The 18750-nt window shown below is 51.2% G+C and overlaps 1 protein-coding gene across 1 annotated transcript; it reads left to right on the top strand.

Moving 5' to 3' along the window:
- Nucleotides 1-1740: 1740 nt before the first annotated feature.
- Nucleotides 1741-18457, top strand: CFAP251 (cilia and flagella associated protein 251). The gene is made up of 22 exons (XM_039724691.1): nt 1741-1949; nt 2125-2212; nt 2371-2477; nt 2612-2752; nt 2944-3053; nt 3504-3612; nt 4018-4098; nt 4336-4413; nt 4857-4901; nt 5218-5435; nt 5928-6101; nt 7854-8101; nt 8194-8342; nt 8843-9016; nt 9279-9463; nt 9969-10083; nt 10251-10414; nt 12687-12777; nt 12980-13123; nt 15185-15413; nt 16587-16688; nt 17544-18457. Exons 1-22 carry the CDS (start codon nt 1902-1904, stop codon nt 17693-17695), a joined length of 2952 nt encoding a protein of 983 aa, XP_039580625.1. The 5' UTR covers nt 1741-1901; the 3' UTR covers nt 17696-18457.
- Nucleotides 18458-18750: the final 293 nt, after the last annotated feature.

Raw genomic sequence — 18750 nt, 5'->3', positions numbered from 1 at the left:
GTTCTCATAGAAGTCATTATTTGGGGCAGCCTCTCTGGGTCAAGGGAGATAATGGGAGCTGATAACAAATCTCCTTTCCACTCCCAGCAGGGTGTGAGGCTCTTTCTGGGCAGAAGGAGAAACAAATTAAGTTTAGAAATTGTTATTTGAGCTTAACAGCAAGCCTGAGGTCAGCAGTTGGGAGCGTTTAGGGATGATTATCTGCAGGGGTGAAGTGAGAGCCTGGAGTGAGCCCTGGCAGTGGGGTCCCTGTGCAGAGAGCTGGGGACCGTGGGGGACTGGCCGGGCTTGGGGGATGGTTTTTCTCGCTTTGACTCCGTTTGTCCTGCCCGGGGAAGCCACTGGAGCAGAGCTGCCTGCACCTCCTTGTGGGGGGCGTCGGGTAAAGATCCCTCACCCCATTCCTCGGGCAGGGTGAGGACTCGGTCCCGAGCGGCTCCGGCGATGCCAAGAGGGGCTTTGCCACAGCCATGAACGGGATTTAGGCTTGGCGAGGGTGAAGGGCTGAATGTTCCCTCCTCCGGGTCCCTGCTTTGGGCTGGGGGCCAGCGCTGCCTCTTCCTGGCAGCCGGTGGGGACGAGGAAGTTCCCTCCTCTCTCCCGTTGTTTCCCGGTGCAGCCGGTGAGGATGAGGAGGGTTCCCCTCTCTCCTGGCGTTTCCCGGTGCAGCTGGTGAGGATGAGGAGGGTTCCCCTCTCTCCCGTTGTTTCCCGGTGCAGCCGGTGAGGATGAGGAGGATTCTCCCCTCTCTCCCCTTGTTTCCCGGTGCAGCCGGTGAGGATGAGGAGTTCCCTCTCTCCTGGCGTTTCCCGGTGCAGCTGGTGAGGATGAGGAGGGTTCCCCTCTCTCCCGTTGTTTCCCGGTGCAGCCGGTGAGGATGAGGAGGGTCTCCTCTCTCTTCCGTTGTTTCCCGGTGCAGCCGGTGAGGATGAGGAGGGTCTCCTCTCTCTCCCGTTGTTTCCCGGTGCAGCCGGTGAGGATGAGGAGGGTTCTCCCTCTCTCCCGTTGTTTCCCGGTGCAGCCGGTGAGGATGAGGAGGGTCTCCTCTCTCTCCCGTTGTTTCCCGGTGCAGCCGGTGAGGATGAGGAGGGTTCTCCCTCTCTCCCGTTGTTTCCCGGTGCAGCCGGTGAGGATGAGGAGGGTTCCCCTCTCTCCCGTTATTTCCCGGTGCAGCCGGTGGCGCAGCCGGTGCTGCCGGTGCAGCCGTTGCCTGGGAACGGCGGTCGCAGAGGCAGAGACGCGGGGATCGCTGTGTCGGTGAGCGGGGGGCTCCTCGGGAGGGTCTCCGGGGGTGTCCCTCGGGACAGCAGGAGGCAGCGAAGCCCGGAGCGGTCTTGGCACCGGTTCGGTGCGAGCGCGGCGAGAGCCGGCGGTGAGCTCCGCCGCTCCCGTCCCGCCCGCCGAGGCCCCGAGGGTTTTCCCCAGGGCCTCTTTGCCCTCCCGTGAAAGTTTTCCGCGCACAAGGTTTCGGTGTTGGCTCAAGTCCACACCCGTGAAGCCGGAGATGAAGCAGCTGCCGCCCAGGAGCAGCTCGGTGCTCACGGGGACTGTGACAAAATCCCATCCGAAAGGGGAATTTCCGTGCCGGTGTGCGGGCAGCCGAGGGAGGGAGCCTGCGCTCGGCTGGAGGAGCCGCTGTACTGGCCTTGTTCGTGCTCAGTGTGGGAGCTCAGAAGGGGCTCCGGGACCCATTTCCCAGCTTCACAGGTGCCCTTTTCTCCTGCTGTGCCCAATTCTAGGTTGTTGTGCAGACAAATCTGGGAGAGGGTGCGTTGGGAAGTATTTCAGAGCATCTCCACACCGCAGCTCCCTGGGTGAAGGTGTGGATGCATGGTCCATGTGAAGTTACACTGGAGTAACCCACCGAGGGAGGAGCAGCACTAAGCAGTGAGCCCAGGGAGATGTCCCAGGACAGACAGACTCAGGAGATGGATGTGCAGCCTGAGGAGGTGAGGGCAGCACCATGGGAAGCCCTGTTTGAGACAGGGTCTGGGGCAGATCCCAGTGGAAACAGAACCCTTGGGGTCTGAGACATGCTGAGGCTCATTCCCAGTAGCCACAGGGCAGTCCCCATCCAGACCAGCCCAGGAGACAGCACTCACCAAAACCTCTCTTCCTGTCAAGGATCCCCTTGCTGCTGCCAGGGAGAAGAAAGAAGCACCAGAGGATGACCATCCTGAGACACCATCGTGTCCCCGGTCATCTCCTTTAGGTATGGGGACCTCAGACACCCTGCCCAGCACCTGGGCTGGGAGCCAGGGCACCCTGGGGGAAGGCCCTGCTGGGACACCCTGCCTGGAGGGTGCTGGACCCCCTGAACCACCCCAGCACTGTGTGAGTCCAAGGGAGCCATCTCCAGCCCCCTCTCAGGCTACAGGGAGAAGCACACAGGGCACAAAGGCTCTGCCAGCATGGTGTGGGCAGCCATGCCGGGGATGCTGTTCCGGAAGAGCAGGGACAGCAGCTTTCACCCCCTTGTGAGTACCAGCGGGCACAGTGCCACCAGGAGTGCACCCAGCACCCCTGCCCCACTCTCTTCCATCACCCCACAGACCTCGTGTGCCTTTTTTGTCCCGGCTGCTGAGAGCCAGGAGCTGTCTCTTCCCTGCAGGACCTGTCCTGGGTGTTTGGCTACAACAGCAGCCTGGCTGTGCACAGCCTGATGGACGGGGAGGACCGGGTGCTCCTGTACGTCTCCTCCCACACAGTGGTCATCCACGACATCCTGCAGAGCAGGCAGTTCCACCTGCAGGTCTGGCACAGCCGAGCATCTCCCTCCTCCTCCTCCCCTTCTCCTGAACCCCTCTCCTCCATCTCTCTTTCTGGTGCCCTGTGCTCAGGGGTCACCTATAACCAAAGCCAGGAGCAGCCCATACAAAAGGTATGAACAGAACAGCCCCAGGTTTGCAGCCTCCAAGGCACTTTGCTGCTTCTCTCCCCCAGGGTCACACAAATGTCATCTCCTGCCTGTGTGTGAGTGCAGACAAACGCTGGGTTGCCACTGCTGACCAAGGGCCAGATGCTATGATCATCGTGTGGGACTCCTACTCTGGGTAAGCTCCCAGGAACCTCCTCTTTTGGAAGCTCCCTGTGTCCAGTAAATCACTCAGACTCCAGTCTCAACTGAGAGTAAAATGGGAGAACAGGGACAGACTAAAAAGCAGCAAAAGAACCAAAACCAAACCAAGTCCTTCACAGTCCTTGTATCACCCACACTCATGGGACATGAGATGGGGCTGAGCTCCCCCAGACTAAGTACACCACATCTCCATGCTGTAGGATCTTCAAAGATCCCTGCTGAGTTGTTTCCCAGTGCCATCAACTTGGGAGGAAGGGATGGAGGGGCCACTGAGCACCAGCCTGTGGCAGCACCAGTGTTTGCAGCCTCCCTCCCTCCATCCCTTCTTCCACACAGGGTGGGTGGGCTGTGGCACAGGCCTTGCCAAGTGACTGCCTGGAAGGCCCTGTGCTGGAGGAGCACCCATGGGACCTGTGCTCCGCAGGGTACCCGTGCGCACCATCTTCGAGAGCCATGCCGAGGACGGGGTCTGTGCCATTGCCATTTCCCAGGATGCCAAGTATCTGGTGACCATTAGTGCTGCTACTGTGCAGGTGAAGAGAGTATCTCCTCTTTCATAGCTTTGCAGGATAGAGACTTGCAAGTTTTTGCAGTGCAGCACAGGGGAGGTGGGAATTCACATGGGGAGAGTGGTGCTTTGTTGTTGCTGAGCCATTAGAAGACAGACCTGGATTTCATTAAAGTGAATGCTGCAGAGTTGAGAAAATGGATCTTAATTTGGTATAAAAGCTTCTGACTTCATCACTTTCAGCTAAGCAATTTCTAGCATTATTTCCTGAAATTAACCTTTCTGCTGCCAGGCTGTGCTGGGGTTTGGCCTGCTCCAGTCTTTTAGGCCACATCATCCCCTGCAGTGGGGACTGGCATTCCCCTGGCACCCCAAACCTCCCAGAGAGCCATGGGAGTGTTCCTTGGGCTTTTCTCCCATTCTTTTCCAGAAAGTTTGTGTTTGGAGATGGACTTTGCTCACAGAGGAGCCCGTGTGCAGCACAGAGCTGAAGCCTGAGTTTGGGTATCAGGTGAGTGACCGTGCCAAGGGGGGCAGGATCACACCCCATCCCTGGGGCACCCTGATGCAGCAGAGCATCCCAAGGGCTCATCCCTGTTCCTCTAATGCCTGACAGGCATGGGGTGTCCTCTCATTTCAGTTCAGTGCAGCTGGTGAGGTGGCTTTGGGTAAAAACAGTGGTTTTGGATGGGAGAATAAGCAGAAAGCATTGCTGAGCTTGGTGCTAATGCAATTCTTTGAATTTCAGGATTATGTCATTTTTAACCCTCAGAATCCCCATGAGTTTGTCAGCAACAGCAAAACCCAGGTGATATTTTACCTGTGGGTAAGTAGGGACATGGGAAGTCATGTTTCTGGTGCCAGAAAGGAGGTGGCAGGGGGGGCTCAGGGGCTGGGTGTCTGTCCACAACTGGGGTCACTCTGCAGGTCTGTCCCTTCCCTGCTCCCTGCCCTTGCCAGATCCCAAAGTGGCCTGGACAGAGTATCAGACTCCCTCCACTCCCACACTGGTCAGGCCCAGCTGTGGCAGGGATGCTCTTCACCTCTCCCACTCCTGCTTTCCCATGGGCCTTGTGCCATTCAGCAGCTTTTGGAAAGAAGCAGGTGGAAGGAGAGGATGTTTTGTGCTCTCTGGAAGACCTTGGAACCTTTCCTGTTTTGGTCACCACAGTGTGGGGCCAGTGCCCAGATGGTGGGGAAGGGACATGCTGGCACTGCAGAGCTTGGTTCCAAAATCCCTATCCTGGATGTTTTCTCTGCTTTCCCCAGGATGATTCTGGTTTGCAGTATGGGACACCATTCCTGAGCAACCAGGTGAGCACAGCAGGGAGGGACCACAGCATGTCACCCTCTTGGCTTTCCTGCTGGCAGCAGCACTGTCCCTCCCCAACCCCTTAAGCAAAACCAGTGGCCCTGGCCTGTCCCACTCAGACAGGGACAAGCCAGGCTTGTCCAAGCTGAGCTCAAGCAGAGCTCTCTCCTCAAAGTGCCTCACTGCATTTTCTCCTGGGGCTCTTGTCCTGCCATGGGACAGGAGGGAATGCCATGAGGACCAAGCAGAAACCTCTCTGCTTGAGGAGGGCAGAGCCAGCTCTGGGATGAAAACACAGCCTGGCCGCTGTCTCCACAGACCTTCAAGTGCCTGGTGGGACAGTTCAGCCAGTCAGTTTTCCATTTTAACAACACCCAAGCTCTGACGGGCACCTCGGCCGGGAAGCTGGTGCTGTGGGACATGGACGATCCCCGCACTGTCCCCGAGGAGCTGCCAGCCAAACCCCACGGAGTGACACCTGCCAAGGTGGTGGCAATGCAGAAGGAGAGTCTCACCGTGCTCCAGGTGTTGGAGAGGTAACAGGGCAGCCCTTTTCAGTAGCTCTAGGTACAGTCCTCAGGTAGCTCAGCTGTAGGAGTGGCAGAAATGTTGGCGTTTTAAGTCACTTAGCAGCTTGGTCACTCATGCAGGAAAGTGCTGCTGGTTTATGAGTAATTTTCCAGCAATGGGTTTGTCTGGGGGTGGAAATGAAGTTGAAAACTCGTGGTGGTGAGATGCCAGCTCTCCTGTGATAGCTCAGACAGCCTCCTGGCTGCTACCGGCAGAGGGAGCAGACAGCCACCAAACGCCGCGACAGCCTTGGGGACACGGCAGGGACACGGCAGGGTCACAGCAGAACCGCTGGTTTCTGCACAACCCTGCCTTTCTCCTGCACATCTGTGCAGGGCTCTGCTGGTTTGCTTGTGCAGAGAAAGGGGAAGAGGTTTGCTTCCACCCAAGGATGCTCTTCAAGAAATATTTGGAGTTGTCAGGCAGTGTGTTGGTGAATAACCTTCCCTTCCCTGCAGCTGTATAGCCACAGGTGATGTGAAAGGGCAGGTTAAATTCTACGATGGGCAGCTGCGGCTCCTCAGCACCTACAGCCACGACAAAGTGGGTCCCATCCAGTCCATCTCCTTCTCCACAATCCTTCGGGATGCCCCCAGTGCCCTCCCGGGCAGCAGCCAGCCTTTTCTCACCAGGTGAGTGTCTCTTTACCAACCCAGGTCTTCTCCTGTGTTTGCCTTGCAGCTGAAAGTTGGGGAGGTGCTCAGTGAGAGCTGCTCCATGAGCTTCTGCCTGCTCTGGAGCAGGACTGAGCCCTGTGCCCAGGCTCCTGGGCAGGAGAGGGAGGGAGTGTGGGTGGGCTCCAGCACGTCCCAGACTCAGCTCCAGGTGATGCCTTGGCACAGACACGGCGTTAGTGCAGGCACGGTGATGATCAGCTTCCCTATCAGTACCCACCCACCAGGCAGTGCTAATGCCGAGCCTCCAGCTCTCACTGGGCCCCTTAATCCCCACTTAAACCCTTCCCAGGCATGGCTGTATCCAGATTTTATCATGGCTTGGCAAGCTAACTGGGGCCATGGCACCGGTGCAGGGTTGTACCACACTGACTGGTCACCAGCCCCTCTCTGTCCCTCTGTGTGACGTAGCTGTGCCTGAGGACTTCCAGGGAGTCTGCAGGCCACATGAAGCTGTTGTGTGGCTCCACCCAGCCTGCAAACCACATGTCGTCACTCCTGTTAAGGCTTTCTTGGCAATGTCTGTTCTTAGGCACACGTGTTTTCCAAAGAGCCGTGTGGGACAGATTCTTCTCCAGCCTGGAGCAGTGTCCTGGGGGATGGTTTGGCTTCCCAAAGGGGAAGGGAAGGCCTGAGCTCATCCCAGAGCCTGGTGGGATTAGGAATGGCTGGAGAGCCCAGCAAGGCACTCAAGGGGTGCAGAGTCCATCAGTGCCTGGGCCAGATGTGCACAAACTGGTGGCTGTGATGGAACAGCTGGCAAAGAGGCTGTGCTTCCCCACTTGTCTGTCTGGAGAAGGCTCCAAGGAGACCTTCTAGCACCTTCCAGTGCCTCAAGGGCTCTAAAACAGCTGGAGAGGGACTTTGGACAAGGAGTGACAGGACAAGGGGAAAATGGCAAAAATTGACAGAGGCCAGATGTGATATAGGAAGAAATTCCTCACTGTGAGGGTGGTGATGTCCTGGCACAGGTTGTCCAGAGAAGCAGTGGATGCCCCATGCCTGGAATCATTCAAGCCCAGATTGGATGGGGCTTGGAGCAACCTGGTCTAGTGTAAAGTGTCGAAACAAGATGATCTTTATGGTCCCTTCCTACTCAAACCACTCTGGGATTTCTGTGTGATCCTCTCTTGTCCCTTTTACGGGGTCCAGACTCTCACTCAGGCAGACTGAAACTGTACATATTTGTGCTGCAATATGAATAATGGTCCTGCTGTCTGCTTACCCATCACCAGTCACACAGTGAAACCTCCCTGCTGTGCTTCTCAGCGTGGCCAAGTGAGCAGACAGGGACTGAAACTGCCCTCTGACCCTGGCCATGGCAGCATGGCCAACGTGGAGCCACTGGCAGTGGTGGCATGGGGACACGTGACAAGGCCATTCAGAGTATCTCCAGTTGCTCACTTGTCCATCTCACACACCAGTGACTTGCAAACAGCAGGAGCTCCCCAGATGTCATTAATCTTCTGGCTTGCCCAGCCAAGTAGAAAATGGAACTGGCTCCGGTGTCTTCCCGTGGCCATTTCCCAGGTCATGAATACAAAGTGTCACTTGCCTTCCAGGTCAAGGAGCGTTTGCATACTGTGTATCACAAAATATAAGTGATTGTCCAACTAACTTGCCAAAAAAAGACTGATGTGTAATATAGCTTGCAGGGATGTGAGCCAGTTGGTCTGATTCATCGAATTCTGTTTCTCTCATGCTAAACAGGAACTTTATCCTTTCAACCTCTGATGCAACCATGTTCCATGTTGCAACAGACAGCACAAACTTTGAAAGAATCATGACAGAGGCAAAGAAAGCTGTGAATGCCATTGCCTGCCACCCTCAGGAGCCACTGGTGGCTGTGGGGAGTCACTGTGGGCTGCTGAAGGTGTGGGAACACAAGCAGACCCAGTACCTCGTTAGCAGGATATTCACCGAGGCTGGCATCCAGTGCTTATCCTATGATCCTGAAGGTATCCCAGCCCTGTGACCTGACCATGTGCCAAGCACTGGCCTTTCTGGGAGGAGTGATGGTGTCGTGAGAGGTTTCTGGTCTGCTTTCCAGGTCATTTTCTGGCTGCTGGATTTACTGATGGAAGCGTTTACATCCTTGATGCAATTTCCCTTCAGTCCATATGCGAGGAATTCCAGTTCTCGAAATGTCCCGTGACTCACATCAGCTTCTCTCACGATTCCAAGTACCTCGCAACCGCTGTAAGCTTGTTTTTTCCGCTCGGTGATTTACACGCGCTGCTCGGGGCAGCTTTGGGAGGGACTGGGAATTGCGGGCCATCCTGCAGGCACAGAGCAGCGGGGCAGAGGGCCGTCCCTCCCCTGGGGCTTGGTGACTGAAATGCAGAGAACAGGGCAGAGGGCTGTTCCTCCCCTGGGGCTTCCTGACTCCAGAGTGCTTTTCCTGGTTTGAAGAGTCACTCTGTAAAAACGTCACCAGTCACAGCGGCTCCGGAGACTCTAAGTCCCAGTCCCTAACTTTAGTGACAAGTCTTAGCTCTGCATCCATCTGAAGAAGGGGCTGGAGCAGGATTTCCTCCTGGCTGGTGCTCTGGGAGGGGCTGCTCCCTCAATCCCATGTTTTGCTGTAGAAGTATTGAGGCAGCATTGAAGCAGTTTGGCTCAGAGGTTGTAGCAACTGGTGATGATCTGTACAAAAAAAACAAACATTTCCCTTGTTGAGCTTTGTGCTGTTGTTGCAGGATGAGAATTATTCAGTGACTGTTTACAAGAGAGTCCCGCAGAAGGGGAGCAGGTGCTGGGAACACCTGGCAGGGCTGGACTCCCACTACAAACCCATCCGGAGCATCCTCTTTGGGGTCCACTCCGACAGCAACGAGCCCAGGCTGCTGAGCCTCGGGGAGGACCGGCAGCTGGTGGGTCGATGTGAAAGTTTAAAGGACAGGGAAGATTTGTGCTTAAAGGGGTGGTGCTGGACAAGGCCATCAAAGGAGACTCCATGTTTGGTTCCATGGCTCCCAACCTTCTCCCCACAGCTGTGGTTTGTTTCTCAGCCTGGTCTTGCTGCTGAGGCTCTCCTATTGTGGCTTCTCCAGGAAATGCAAATCCAGTGAATCCACAAGGTCGGGCTGCAGGGCAGACCACAGGGGAGTTGCTGTTTCCTTGTCTTCCCTCCAGGTTGAGTATGATCTGAGCAGCAGCATCAAGGACCACTTGGTGGTCACACACAGGGACAGGCTGGAGCAGGCTGCAGTGCCCCTGTGCTTGACCTGGTACCCACAGCTCGGCACCGAGTCCTTTTTCCTCACTGCCAACAACTGCTACAAAATGAAGCTCTACAACACAACCACCAAAATGTGCAGGTAGAGGATTGATTCAGGCCTGCCATTGCCTGGGAGCCTCCTCCTGACCCTGTGTTCTCCTTGGTCTAATGACCACCACACTCCCACCCATGAGCATGTGATTTTCCATCTGTGATGCAGATCTTGGGATGGCTCTAGAGCCCTCAGGTCACTCCATTCTTATGCCCTCTCTGCTGTTCACTGATGTCTCATTTAGCAAGGTTGTGGCTGTAGGTGGATCTTGGTCTGCTCACTATATTGCACCTGAGATATAGCAGTTAGACATCAGATAAGGAGATTGGGGTCCACATGAGCAAAGCACAATAACCCCTGAGCACTAAATTAATTTCTCAGCCTCAGTGTAGTCTCTTCTAGCTGGGGACCCTGTCCTGTCCTGTTCTGTCAGCCAGTAGCACAAAGCCTCTGCACACCTCCCATATCTACCCATCCTTCCACACAAAAGCTGTTCAGAGGGGGAAAATGTTTTGGGTGGCCTAGAGTGGATAAATACATTGTTTGTTTTTAGAAAGACCCTTTTGGGACCAACCTATGGCTCCCCCTTGGAGAAGATACAAATCCTCCCTCGGACAAGCTCTGCAGACCCCCGGCAACACTACTTGGTGTACATTACAAAGGACAAGGTATGGAGCCCCCCCTTGCAGAGCTGGTGGGCCCTTGGGAATTTCCTTGAAGATGAAACCACATGGAGGCTGGTCCTGCCTGAGAGCTGAGCAAGCTCCTGGGGAAGAGGATGTGGCAGTGCCCCAGTGGGACCCCCAGCCCTCCCAGACTCCCTCTTCCCTCACAGGTGGGCTTGCAGATGCTGCCTGTTGATGGCAACCCCCACAAGTCCTCAGCCTTCATCTGCCACCCGGACGGTGCCGCTGACTTTGCCGTCTCCCACGACGGGCGTTACGTCTTCACAGCCGGGGGCAAAGAGCGCACTTTCATGAAATGGAAAGTCAACCTGCAGTGAGTTATGGCAGGAAAGGGAAAGGAATCTTGTTACTGCTTCCCACAGCTGCTTGGTTGACCCATTGGGCCCCAAGCAGCTATGTGGGGTGGCAGCTGAAACAAGAGGGACATATTTTAGGGGGGTTTGTTCCCCTCTCTGTGATGTAGGAGGGATTAAGCCAGCAAACCTCACAGGGGTGGCCACGATGCCTGAACAATACTCCAATCTGGGAAATGGTGCCCAAATGGTGAGAAGTTGGGCAGAGGATTTTGTGATACTTGTGAGGGCCTGACCAGTGTGATGGGAGACTGTCAGGGTTAGGAGGGACCAGAAGGGCAGCACTGGCTGCAGGAGGAGCACCCAGAGCAGCAGCTGACACAAAAGGTCTGCTCTCCAAATGGAACAGGAATTTGCTGGGAAATCCCCCCTGTGTTTGAAGACTGGATTTAGGACAAGCCACCTTAGTCCTATAAAGCTTTGCTTACATGAATAAATGGCCTGCAATAAATGGGGTGGTTGAAGAGTGGAGGCTGCTTTAACAAAGAAGGATCTCCAGGCTCTGGCCCAGAGCATCAGTGATGAATCCTGCCAGGTTTCTTACACCGTCCTCTGCAGGCTTCCCTCTGCCAGATCCCTTTGGCAGTGGTGCCAGATGTACTCCCACAGGACAGGAGGGTAATACAGCAAAGGCAGGATAGATATTTTGGTTTCTTAGCACATCAAGGACCAAAGCTGCTCAATGCAATACATGTTTGGGGCACAGGCTCTCCCCTCATGGCTGCAGGTGCCCAATAGATACATTTGTACATAGAAATGGAGCAAGGCAGCTGTGAATGGCATGAAAACTACCAGGTCACCATGGAACCACTTCACACTTCAGGGACTGGCAAGGAAGCTTAGTCCATGGCAGAGTTTGGATAGTGTGGATAGACATGTTAGGATAGACATAGTCTCCCTCGGTCTGTGTTTGGCTTTTTTTTTTTTTTTCCCAAAACCTGCACAACACCCTCCTAGCACAGAGCCCAGTGTCTCCTGGTTTCTGGGAAATGACTCCATGGGAGCAGGCTTTTAGCCCTAGCTCCTATGACTGCCATTAGGTGTGCACCACTGCTCTTCACCTTCCTAGGACCAAGGCTTTGTGGTTAAGACACGTGCTGGTCCTGCAGGGAACACATTTTGCAGGTAACATTTGCTCTGAGGAAAGCCCAAGGAATGCCAAGGCAGCTCACCTTCATGTGCCAGAACAAAGGAAACTTGGATGGGAAAGCAATGGGTTTATTTATTTTCTTTTCCACTTTGTGTGGCTTAAACAGTCGGGGGTCAGGATAAGCGACATTTTAAGGAAGGCAATAGAATATAAATGATCCTTCTTTATAATGGTTGGCCAGAGTCCAGGCAACATTGAATTTCTATCTAATTTGTTTTTGGAGAGAAGTTTTTGATGAGCTAATTATCATTTTATTGCTGCTTCTGGCATCTTGTGAATCTCCACTGTGTTTAATACCCAAATAACTTAATTATGAAAAAAGCATGAAGCTTGCAAAAAAACCCCAGTGGAAGCAGCACTACAGAGGTGTGTGTGAAAGCTGCAGCCTGGCTGCCAGGCGTGGGGTATTATGTGGCAGTGCTATGCCATGATTGCACTTCCAGGCTTGGTTTCTTTTTACATCTGCACAAGCCAAAGGGATTCTTTTGGCTCCAACTGCCTATGAAATTGAAACAAAGAGGTGGCTACTCAGGCGCTTTCAGTTTAATGCAAACTGCACCTGTGACTCCGTCGCCCGCCACGGCGGAGGAAGGCGGGTAATGGATTGCACTGAGTTATTGGGGAAAAATGTGTTGGATCAAGGAACAGGGACTTGTGTGGTTTATTGCAAACACCAAGCCCCAGCCTTCTCTGCATGTTCAAAATGCTGATCTAGCTAATTCATCTCCCTCAATGTCTCTATAAGGAAGCAGAAAAGCCAAATGCCAGACACCAAGTTCAAGTCCATGGAAAAGCTCCTGGCTCCCAGCCCTGTACTCATTCCTCTAAACAAGAGGACCATTCAGTAATAATTAATTCCCACACTGTGCTATTGTATGTAAAACCTGGGTATGAAATATGCTGTAGAAGTGCAGCTGATGATAAAACAGCACAAGGTTCAAGGCAGTGCTTTCCTTTCCTGAATTCTGAGGCCCAGGGATTTTATTTATTGCAAGTGTCTGTGAACAACGGCTAGAAAGGGAACCATGAAAGCTCTCCTCACATGAACCCTTCCTGTACCTTCTTTCCTTCACTTCTGCCAGTGCCTTGGATGCTGCTGCTTTCCTGGGTGGGGAGAACTTGATCCCATTCTACAACCTCCTGGATGGCGGCAGAGAAGGCAAATTCTTCAGGGTAATTATGCTCACCGTGAACGCTGTCTGGCCACATCTGGTTGGGCTTTAATTTATACAGGCCTGACATTTCTTTATGTTTTGTCCAGCTAGCCTTTAACAGCAATCTCATTGATATGGCTGTTAGTAAGCCCTTAAAGGAGCCTTATCTCCTGTGCCTGCTGGTAACTGAAATTTGCAGTGTTTGTTTGAATCCCTGGCAGGAACTGGAGAACTATTTTTACTACGTACAGCTGTGCAGCCAAGGTATCAAAACACTGGAGACCAGACAGGTGTCAACACATATTCCCTTGGAGGAAATTCCTTCTGTAATGAGAGCAATAGGATTTTATCCATCAGAGGAAGAGGTTGGTCAGCTGTTTTTATTGTTGTTATTAAAAGAAGAAAGAGTAAGACTGATTGCACTTCCCAAGTGTTCTAAGGGCCAGATTCTGGCCACTGCCATGCTGGATGGCTCTGGGGTATATTTATTGACTGTCAATGTATTTTTATCTGGTCTGCATCAATATAGTAGTGGCCAGAATCTGGCAGAAAATTCCTAAAAGTTTCCTTGCTAGCAAATTGGGCAACTGCAGAAGGCTGAGCAAACCTGGAGCCTGACAGCTCAGAGTTGTTCAACAAGGCAACCTCAGGATCAAAATTTTACAGCAGAGAGAACTGATTTAATAGGGGTGCTGCTTCTTCCCCTTTGTGTGGCTGTTTCTCCAAGGCAGTTTGTACTGTACACAAACCTCATTTGTAATGTGTAACCTGGCATGACTGCATCTGAAGCAAGGAGATTTGAATAACGGCCTCTGAGCACCATCACTGCAGGAGAGGCTCTCCCAGGGGAGGAGGTGCATCACTGAGCTGCCCCAGCCTTTCTGAGGGGGAGATTGTGTTCATCTCTTCCATGGCACAGCAACCCACAGGCTGCTGAGGCACTGCTGTGAGTCTGTGCCACCCCATCTGCCTGGGGATGCTCTGCCAGGAGAGCCACCAGATGGGAGGCAGCACCGTTGCCACAGCCACCACCAAACTGATTCACTTGGGAGCCCCCACAACCAGCAAGTGTTTGTCTGAGCTGGGGCTGCTGTGCCCTGGTGTCAAGTTGAGGTGTTATCTCTTCATTCTGTGTCAGATCTTTTCCTTGGGTTATTAAATATTTGCCTCTTGGGGACACAGAGAACATATTCCCTTGGGAAATGTCTCTGGAATAATAACTGATAATGCCTCACACTTCCCCAAATTAAAATATAAACAGCATTTCAGGCATGGAAACAGAGGTGCTGAGCTGTTGTGAAACCAGGCAACCTACAATCAGTAATAAGTCCAGAGAGAAGGTTCGTCTCTCTCTAGAGTGTTTTAATAAAAGAAAAGCAGGAGGGAGAAAAGGCAGCTTGGGCTGCCTAGCAAAGCTTTTGGGAATTGGTGTTTTTCTTTTGTAGTTCAGTGGGGTTGATATAAAACCTAATCCCAGATCAGCCAGAGCCAAGTGAAAATGAGTGTTCCTGCTTGGCGTGACATTCGCTACAGCAAAAATATAAGGCTGAGATTTCCCTCTTCCCTGGGCTTCATTCAGTGGAAAAACTTGTGACACAAGGACAAAGGCCCAAGGCTGAATGCAAAGTTCTCTCTGGGGAGATCTTGCATCAGCTTCTCTTCCCGGGGAGCAGCAGGGCTGGTACGTGTTGGCACAGGGAACTCTCTCTGCTGCCCATGTATCTCTGAAGGGGCTGCAAGGACAATGAAGGCATGGAGCAGATGCTGCCTTTTGGACACACATCTGCACAGCTGCCAACTGGGCTGACTCACGGCACCAGACTTCAGGAAAACCACTGGTATCCAGCACAGCCACTGCTTGCCTGTTTGTCCAAGAGGAGTGTGAGGGATCCAGCAGTGCAGGGTGGTCAGCCCCACTGAGCACATTTCGGGTTTGGCTTGTGCAGCTCCTGAGCCGCCCTGGACATGGGGAAGAGCAGAGATAAGATTTCTTATCCAGTCAGGTGTGCAGCCTGGTTCTGTTGGGACCCTCGTGTGGGTGCTTCCAGAGCAAGGATGGGAGATGGTGTGTTTACTGGTTTGTGGTTTGCCTGCCCACTGTCCCAGAGTGGAGACACAGCTGTGCCCAAGGTGCGGGTGACAGCTGCAGGGTCACCGAGGGCCTGTCACAACAGAGGAAATCCACAATGACTCTGTGTGTGTAACCCCTATCTTTACTTGTTATTGTCATGTCAGCAGGTGTGTAGCTGTTGGCCATTCCCACCCTCAGCTGCTGAGTGCATGCAGCTTCCTCCTGGGATGTGGTCATGGCACCCATGGCACCAACACATGCACGGTCTGGGGACATTGGCATTCACAGGATTGGAAACTGGTCCAATGCTCTTCAAAATAAAACGTGTAACAATCTGCCTTGTCCTGATCTTTAGATTGAAGAAATGATAAATGAAGTCAAATTCAGCGAGTATGCAGATACTGAAGAAGAAGTGACAGAAATCAATTTAGATGATTTTATCAAACTTTATATAAATCATCGACCTGCACTTGGCTTGTCAATGAAAACCATACAAAGAGCATTTCAGGTTCTTGGTTATGATAACAAGAAGGGAGACAAAGTTATTGACAGAGGAGACTTCCTGTCACTGCTTCAGTGCAGAGGTGAGTTATTTTGTTTCTAATATCAGTTTTATGCTTGCTAGTTCTGCCTGCAATTTCAGAACTTTTTCCCTGCAGCAAGAAATTATTCTGGAATGAGAACCTGGTAACCAGGGCAGGCGTGAGGAGCCACCTGCCTTAAGATTTTAAATTGAATAATCACATGTCTTGTCCCAGCTGTGCTTCTTTTACTGGTCTGGAAATCTCTGCTGGCCTGAGGTATCTCAGCTGTTAAATGATAAGTATGGATCTTGGCAAAATGTATCCTTCTCCTAGTGTGCCCTTATCTGAATTGCTGTTCTCTTTTCCAGTCACACAGGCTCTGGAAAAGCAGTATAAAACTGATAAAAGTGAGACAAGAAAGGAGGGATGAAATTGGTCCTGGGCTGTACCTGTGTGAAAGACTGAAAAGATGGGATAATTAAGCTGAGCTGAATCAGGGAGAACACCACAAATGTGGGTGTTAATATGCTTCTGGCCAGTGCCACAGAGTGCTAATAACAAACTTCTATTGCCTTACTTCTGGTGTAAAAGTGTAGCTGGGCATTAAAAGAGGTAAAGAGAAATGCTGGTTTACTCAGTACATCACTTGGCAAGACTCCTTGCCACAAAGATCCTTGGAAACCACGGATTCAACCAGTGTGAGAAAGGTTAGCTATTTATAGAGATGGTGTGAACATCCATAAATAGGTACATCAGATAGAACAGTTTCATAACAGATCCATAACCTCATGCTCCAGGGCATGAGCCAACCACTCACTGGGAACAAGTGCTATGTCCATGTTATTTCAAGATACTAAATCAAGACTTTTCTCCACCTTTCTCTTCCTCTGCATGAAAATTGCTACATGGACTGTGGTCTGTGCCAGGAATTCTGCAGTGGGAATAGAAGCTCAAGCCCCTACTACTGCAATGTTGCTTAAAGAGCTGTCTGCATCAGAATTTCTTCCTTTGACTGACATTTTTCCCCAAAATGCTACAGAGAAGACAATTTTCCTTAGGATCAACATTTTCCTGCGTTGGGATCATGTGTTCCAGTTGGCAGTGTGTATGTCCCTATCTCAGAGAAGCCAGATCCTCTTTTGAACTGTCCTGTTTAGTTTAGTTTGAGTTGCTTTTGAGTTTTTGTGCTCTCAACCCCATAACCCGTGGGCTGGTGGTGCTCTGTTTTGACAGGGGAGCAGATGACAGAGGATGAGCTGGCTGCATGTCTGACCACCCTGCTGGGCAGGAGACCCAGGAAAGAAGGATCTGAACTGGACACCTACGATCCCACAGGTACAGGATTAGCATTCCACACAGCACAGAAGCAGGATTGTTTCAGTTCCCAAATGGAATAATTAAAATTTCAAACCCATTTACCCTGTTAGGCCAAGAGCTGTCAAAACTGCTCAGATGGGATTGCAAAAATAGTCACAGAGCTACAGACTGTCCTTCATCCACGAAGCAATTGCACGGGTGTATCTAAAAATAAATGGACAATGAACTATAACTGGGGCCTGACAAGATTACATTGCTGTTTATCTGCTGGCTGGAACTGAAATTAGAAACACACAGGGAAATCCCAGTGCTGGTTTCACCCAGGCCACAGTGCCCATTGTAGCAGAGCTGTTGGTAACAACCACATTTGTCTGCAATTTATGTCCCAGTCCACACCAGCCTGGAACAGCAAATTATAGCATTGATTTGAGCCAAGCAGCTGAATTTAATTGCTCATTGTAATTGGAACTGCATTTTTGTACAATTCATGGCCCAGTCCCCACCAGTTTGGAACAGAATCTGTTTAGGGTCACTGGCAATGGGCCCCATGCAGCAAAGGTGCTGCTGCCAAAGGGAACTCTGAAATCCCTGGATCCCTGAGGATCCTAAATCACATCAAATCGACCAAGTGTTAAAGTTGTCCCATGACTCCTCTGAGGCAGGGAGCTGCTGCAAGGTGAGACACACAGATTTGACAGGTTTAATCCCCGATATAAACACATAAAGTATTAAGCTATTAAAGCATCACTTTGTCATGATCCCTTTGTATATCTTTAAAAACATTTCATTCACTCATTGCTGCTTATAAATTTTACTGGAAAGCAATTTTGACATTGCTTCTGTGTGTCTTGTGTTGCTGTTACTGCTCTCCAGGTGCAGCAGCTTTGACTGAAGAAGAAATTCCAGCAGAAATCACAGCAGAGATATTTGTTGCAGACATTCTTGGCTTCCCTATTGCTGAACCAGAAAAAAAAGAACAGAAGGAAACAGAAGAATCTTTGATCTACAAAGGCTCAGAATCATAGCTGCCACTAGATTTTCTGTTTGTTCCTATTTTCCAGGATCCTCTCCTCAAATATCTGCACAATTTATGGCTTGTGTTTATTGCGAAGTAAAGGTCACATAGTTGCATTTCAGTCAAACTCTAGAATAAGTCCCCAGTTTGGCATATGCCACAAACCTGTAATTTCACACCTATATAGGGAAACACTGAATGGCTGGAAAGAATGAAGCAGGTGGCCACTCCATCCTTGGCTGGAACCTTCCCAGAAGTCATTTCTGGTGGGTTTATGCCAGATGCAGTCTATTTTCATTACGTTTATACAGTATTCATTTGTGAAACCTGACAGCAAAAGAGCAATGCAAGAGTATTGTATTGATTAAATACATTGATAAACGCTTTGACACGTTAGAATGGATTTGTAATTATAAATCCAATGGACCTCGGTAAAGAAATAAATGCTGTGGCATACATTAAAGCCACGCTTCTCTTTTGGCCCTTAAACTGACTTTTTCTTTCTGAAAGTAGTAATTCCAATTAGCAGTGTAATACCAATGGGACGGCATCGCCCCGTGTGTGTATAAACAGCATAATGAGACTGATACAAGTTGCTGTAGAAAGATCAGTGAAGTGCTGTTGAACAGCTTCCTTCTTTACATCATCCTCGGCATCAATTTGAATAATAATGTAGGCCCTTAAGAAGCGTTCCTTTCAGAAGCAATGTTTTTTAAACAGAGATCGCTGTTGTGCACTCAGAGCATCTGTGATTGTACAATTAGCAGGAACAGCAAGGTGTGCATTAGGGAGAAGTTAATGAAGGAGTCCAGCAGTACCACACCAAAGCTCACAGGTCTGTGACAGATTTCCTGCAGAGCATCACCTCCCATGTAACTCATTTAGCCTTTATGCTCATGTACTTCCATGGATCTCTGTCAGAGCAGAGCCTCTGCTGCTCAAAAGCAGCTCAGTTCCATGGATATTACTGGAATTATTTAAAGCAGCTGAGAAACGTTATAACCACTGGGGGAAAAAACCCCAAATATGCTAATTATGGATTTATGCATTTTGTGAAACAGGGGA

The sequence above is a fragment of the Passer montanus genome, unplaced genomic scaffold (genome assembly GCF_014805655.1).
Source record: "Passer montanus isolate IOZ18808 unplaced genomic scaffold, ASM1480565v1 scaffold53, whole genome shotgun sequence".
Classification (NCBI taxonomy): domain Eukaryota; kingdom Metazoa; phylum Chordata; class Aves; order Passeriformes; family Passeridae; genus Passer; species Passer montanus.
The sequence above is the reverse complement of the archived record's forward strand: the minus strand, read 5'-3'. Positions and strand labels throughout refer to the sequence as shown.

Coding starts and splice junctions, on each gene's coding strand:
- CFAP251 (XM_039724691.1), top strand. CDS start 1,902: ATGTCCCAGGACAGACAGACTCAGGAGATGGATGTGCAGCCTGAGGAG. Junction 3,613..4,017: donor TTAGTGCTGCTACTGTGCAG/GTGAAGAGAGTA, acceptor ATTCTTTTCCAG/AAAGTTTGTGTTTGGAGATG. Junction 5,436..5,927: donor GTGCTCCAGGTGTTGGAGAG/GTAACAGGGCAG, acceptor CCTTCCCTGCAG/CTGTATAGCCACAGGTGATG.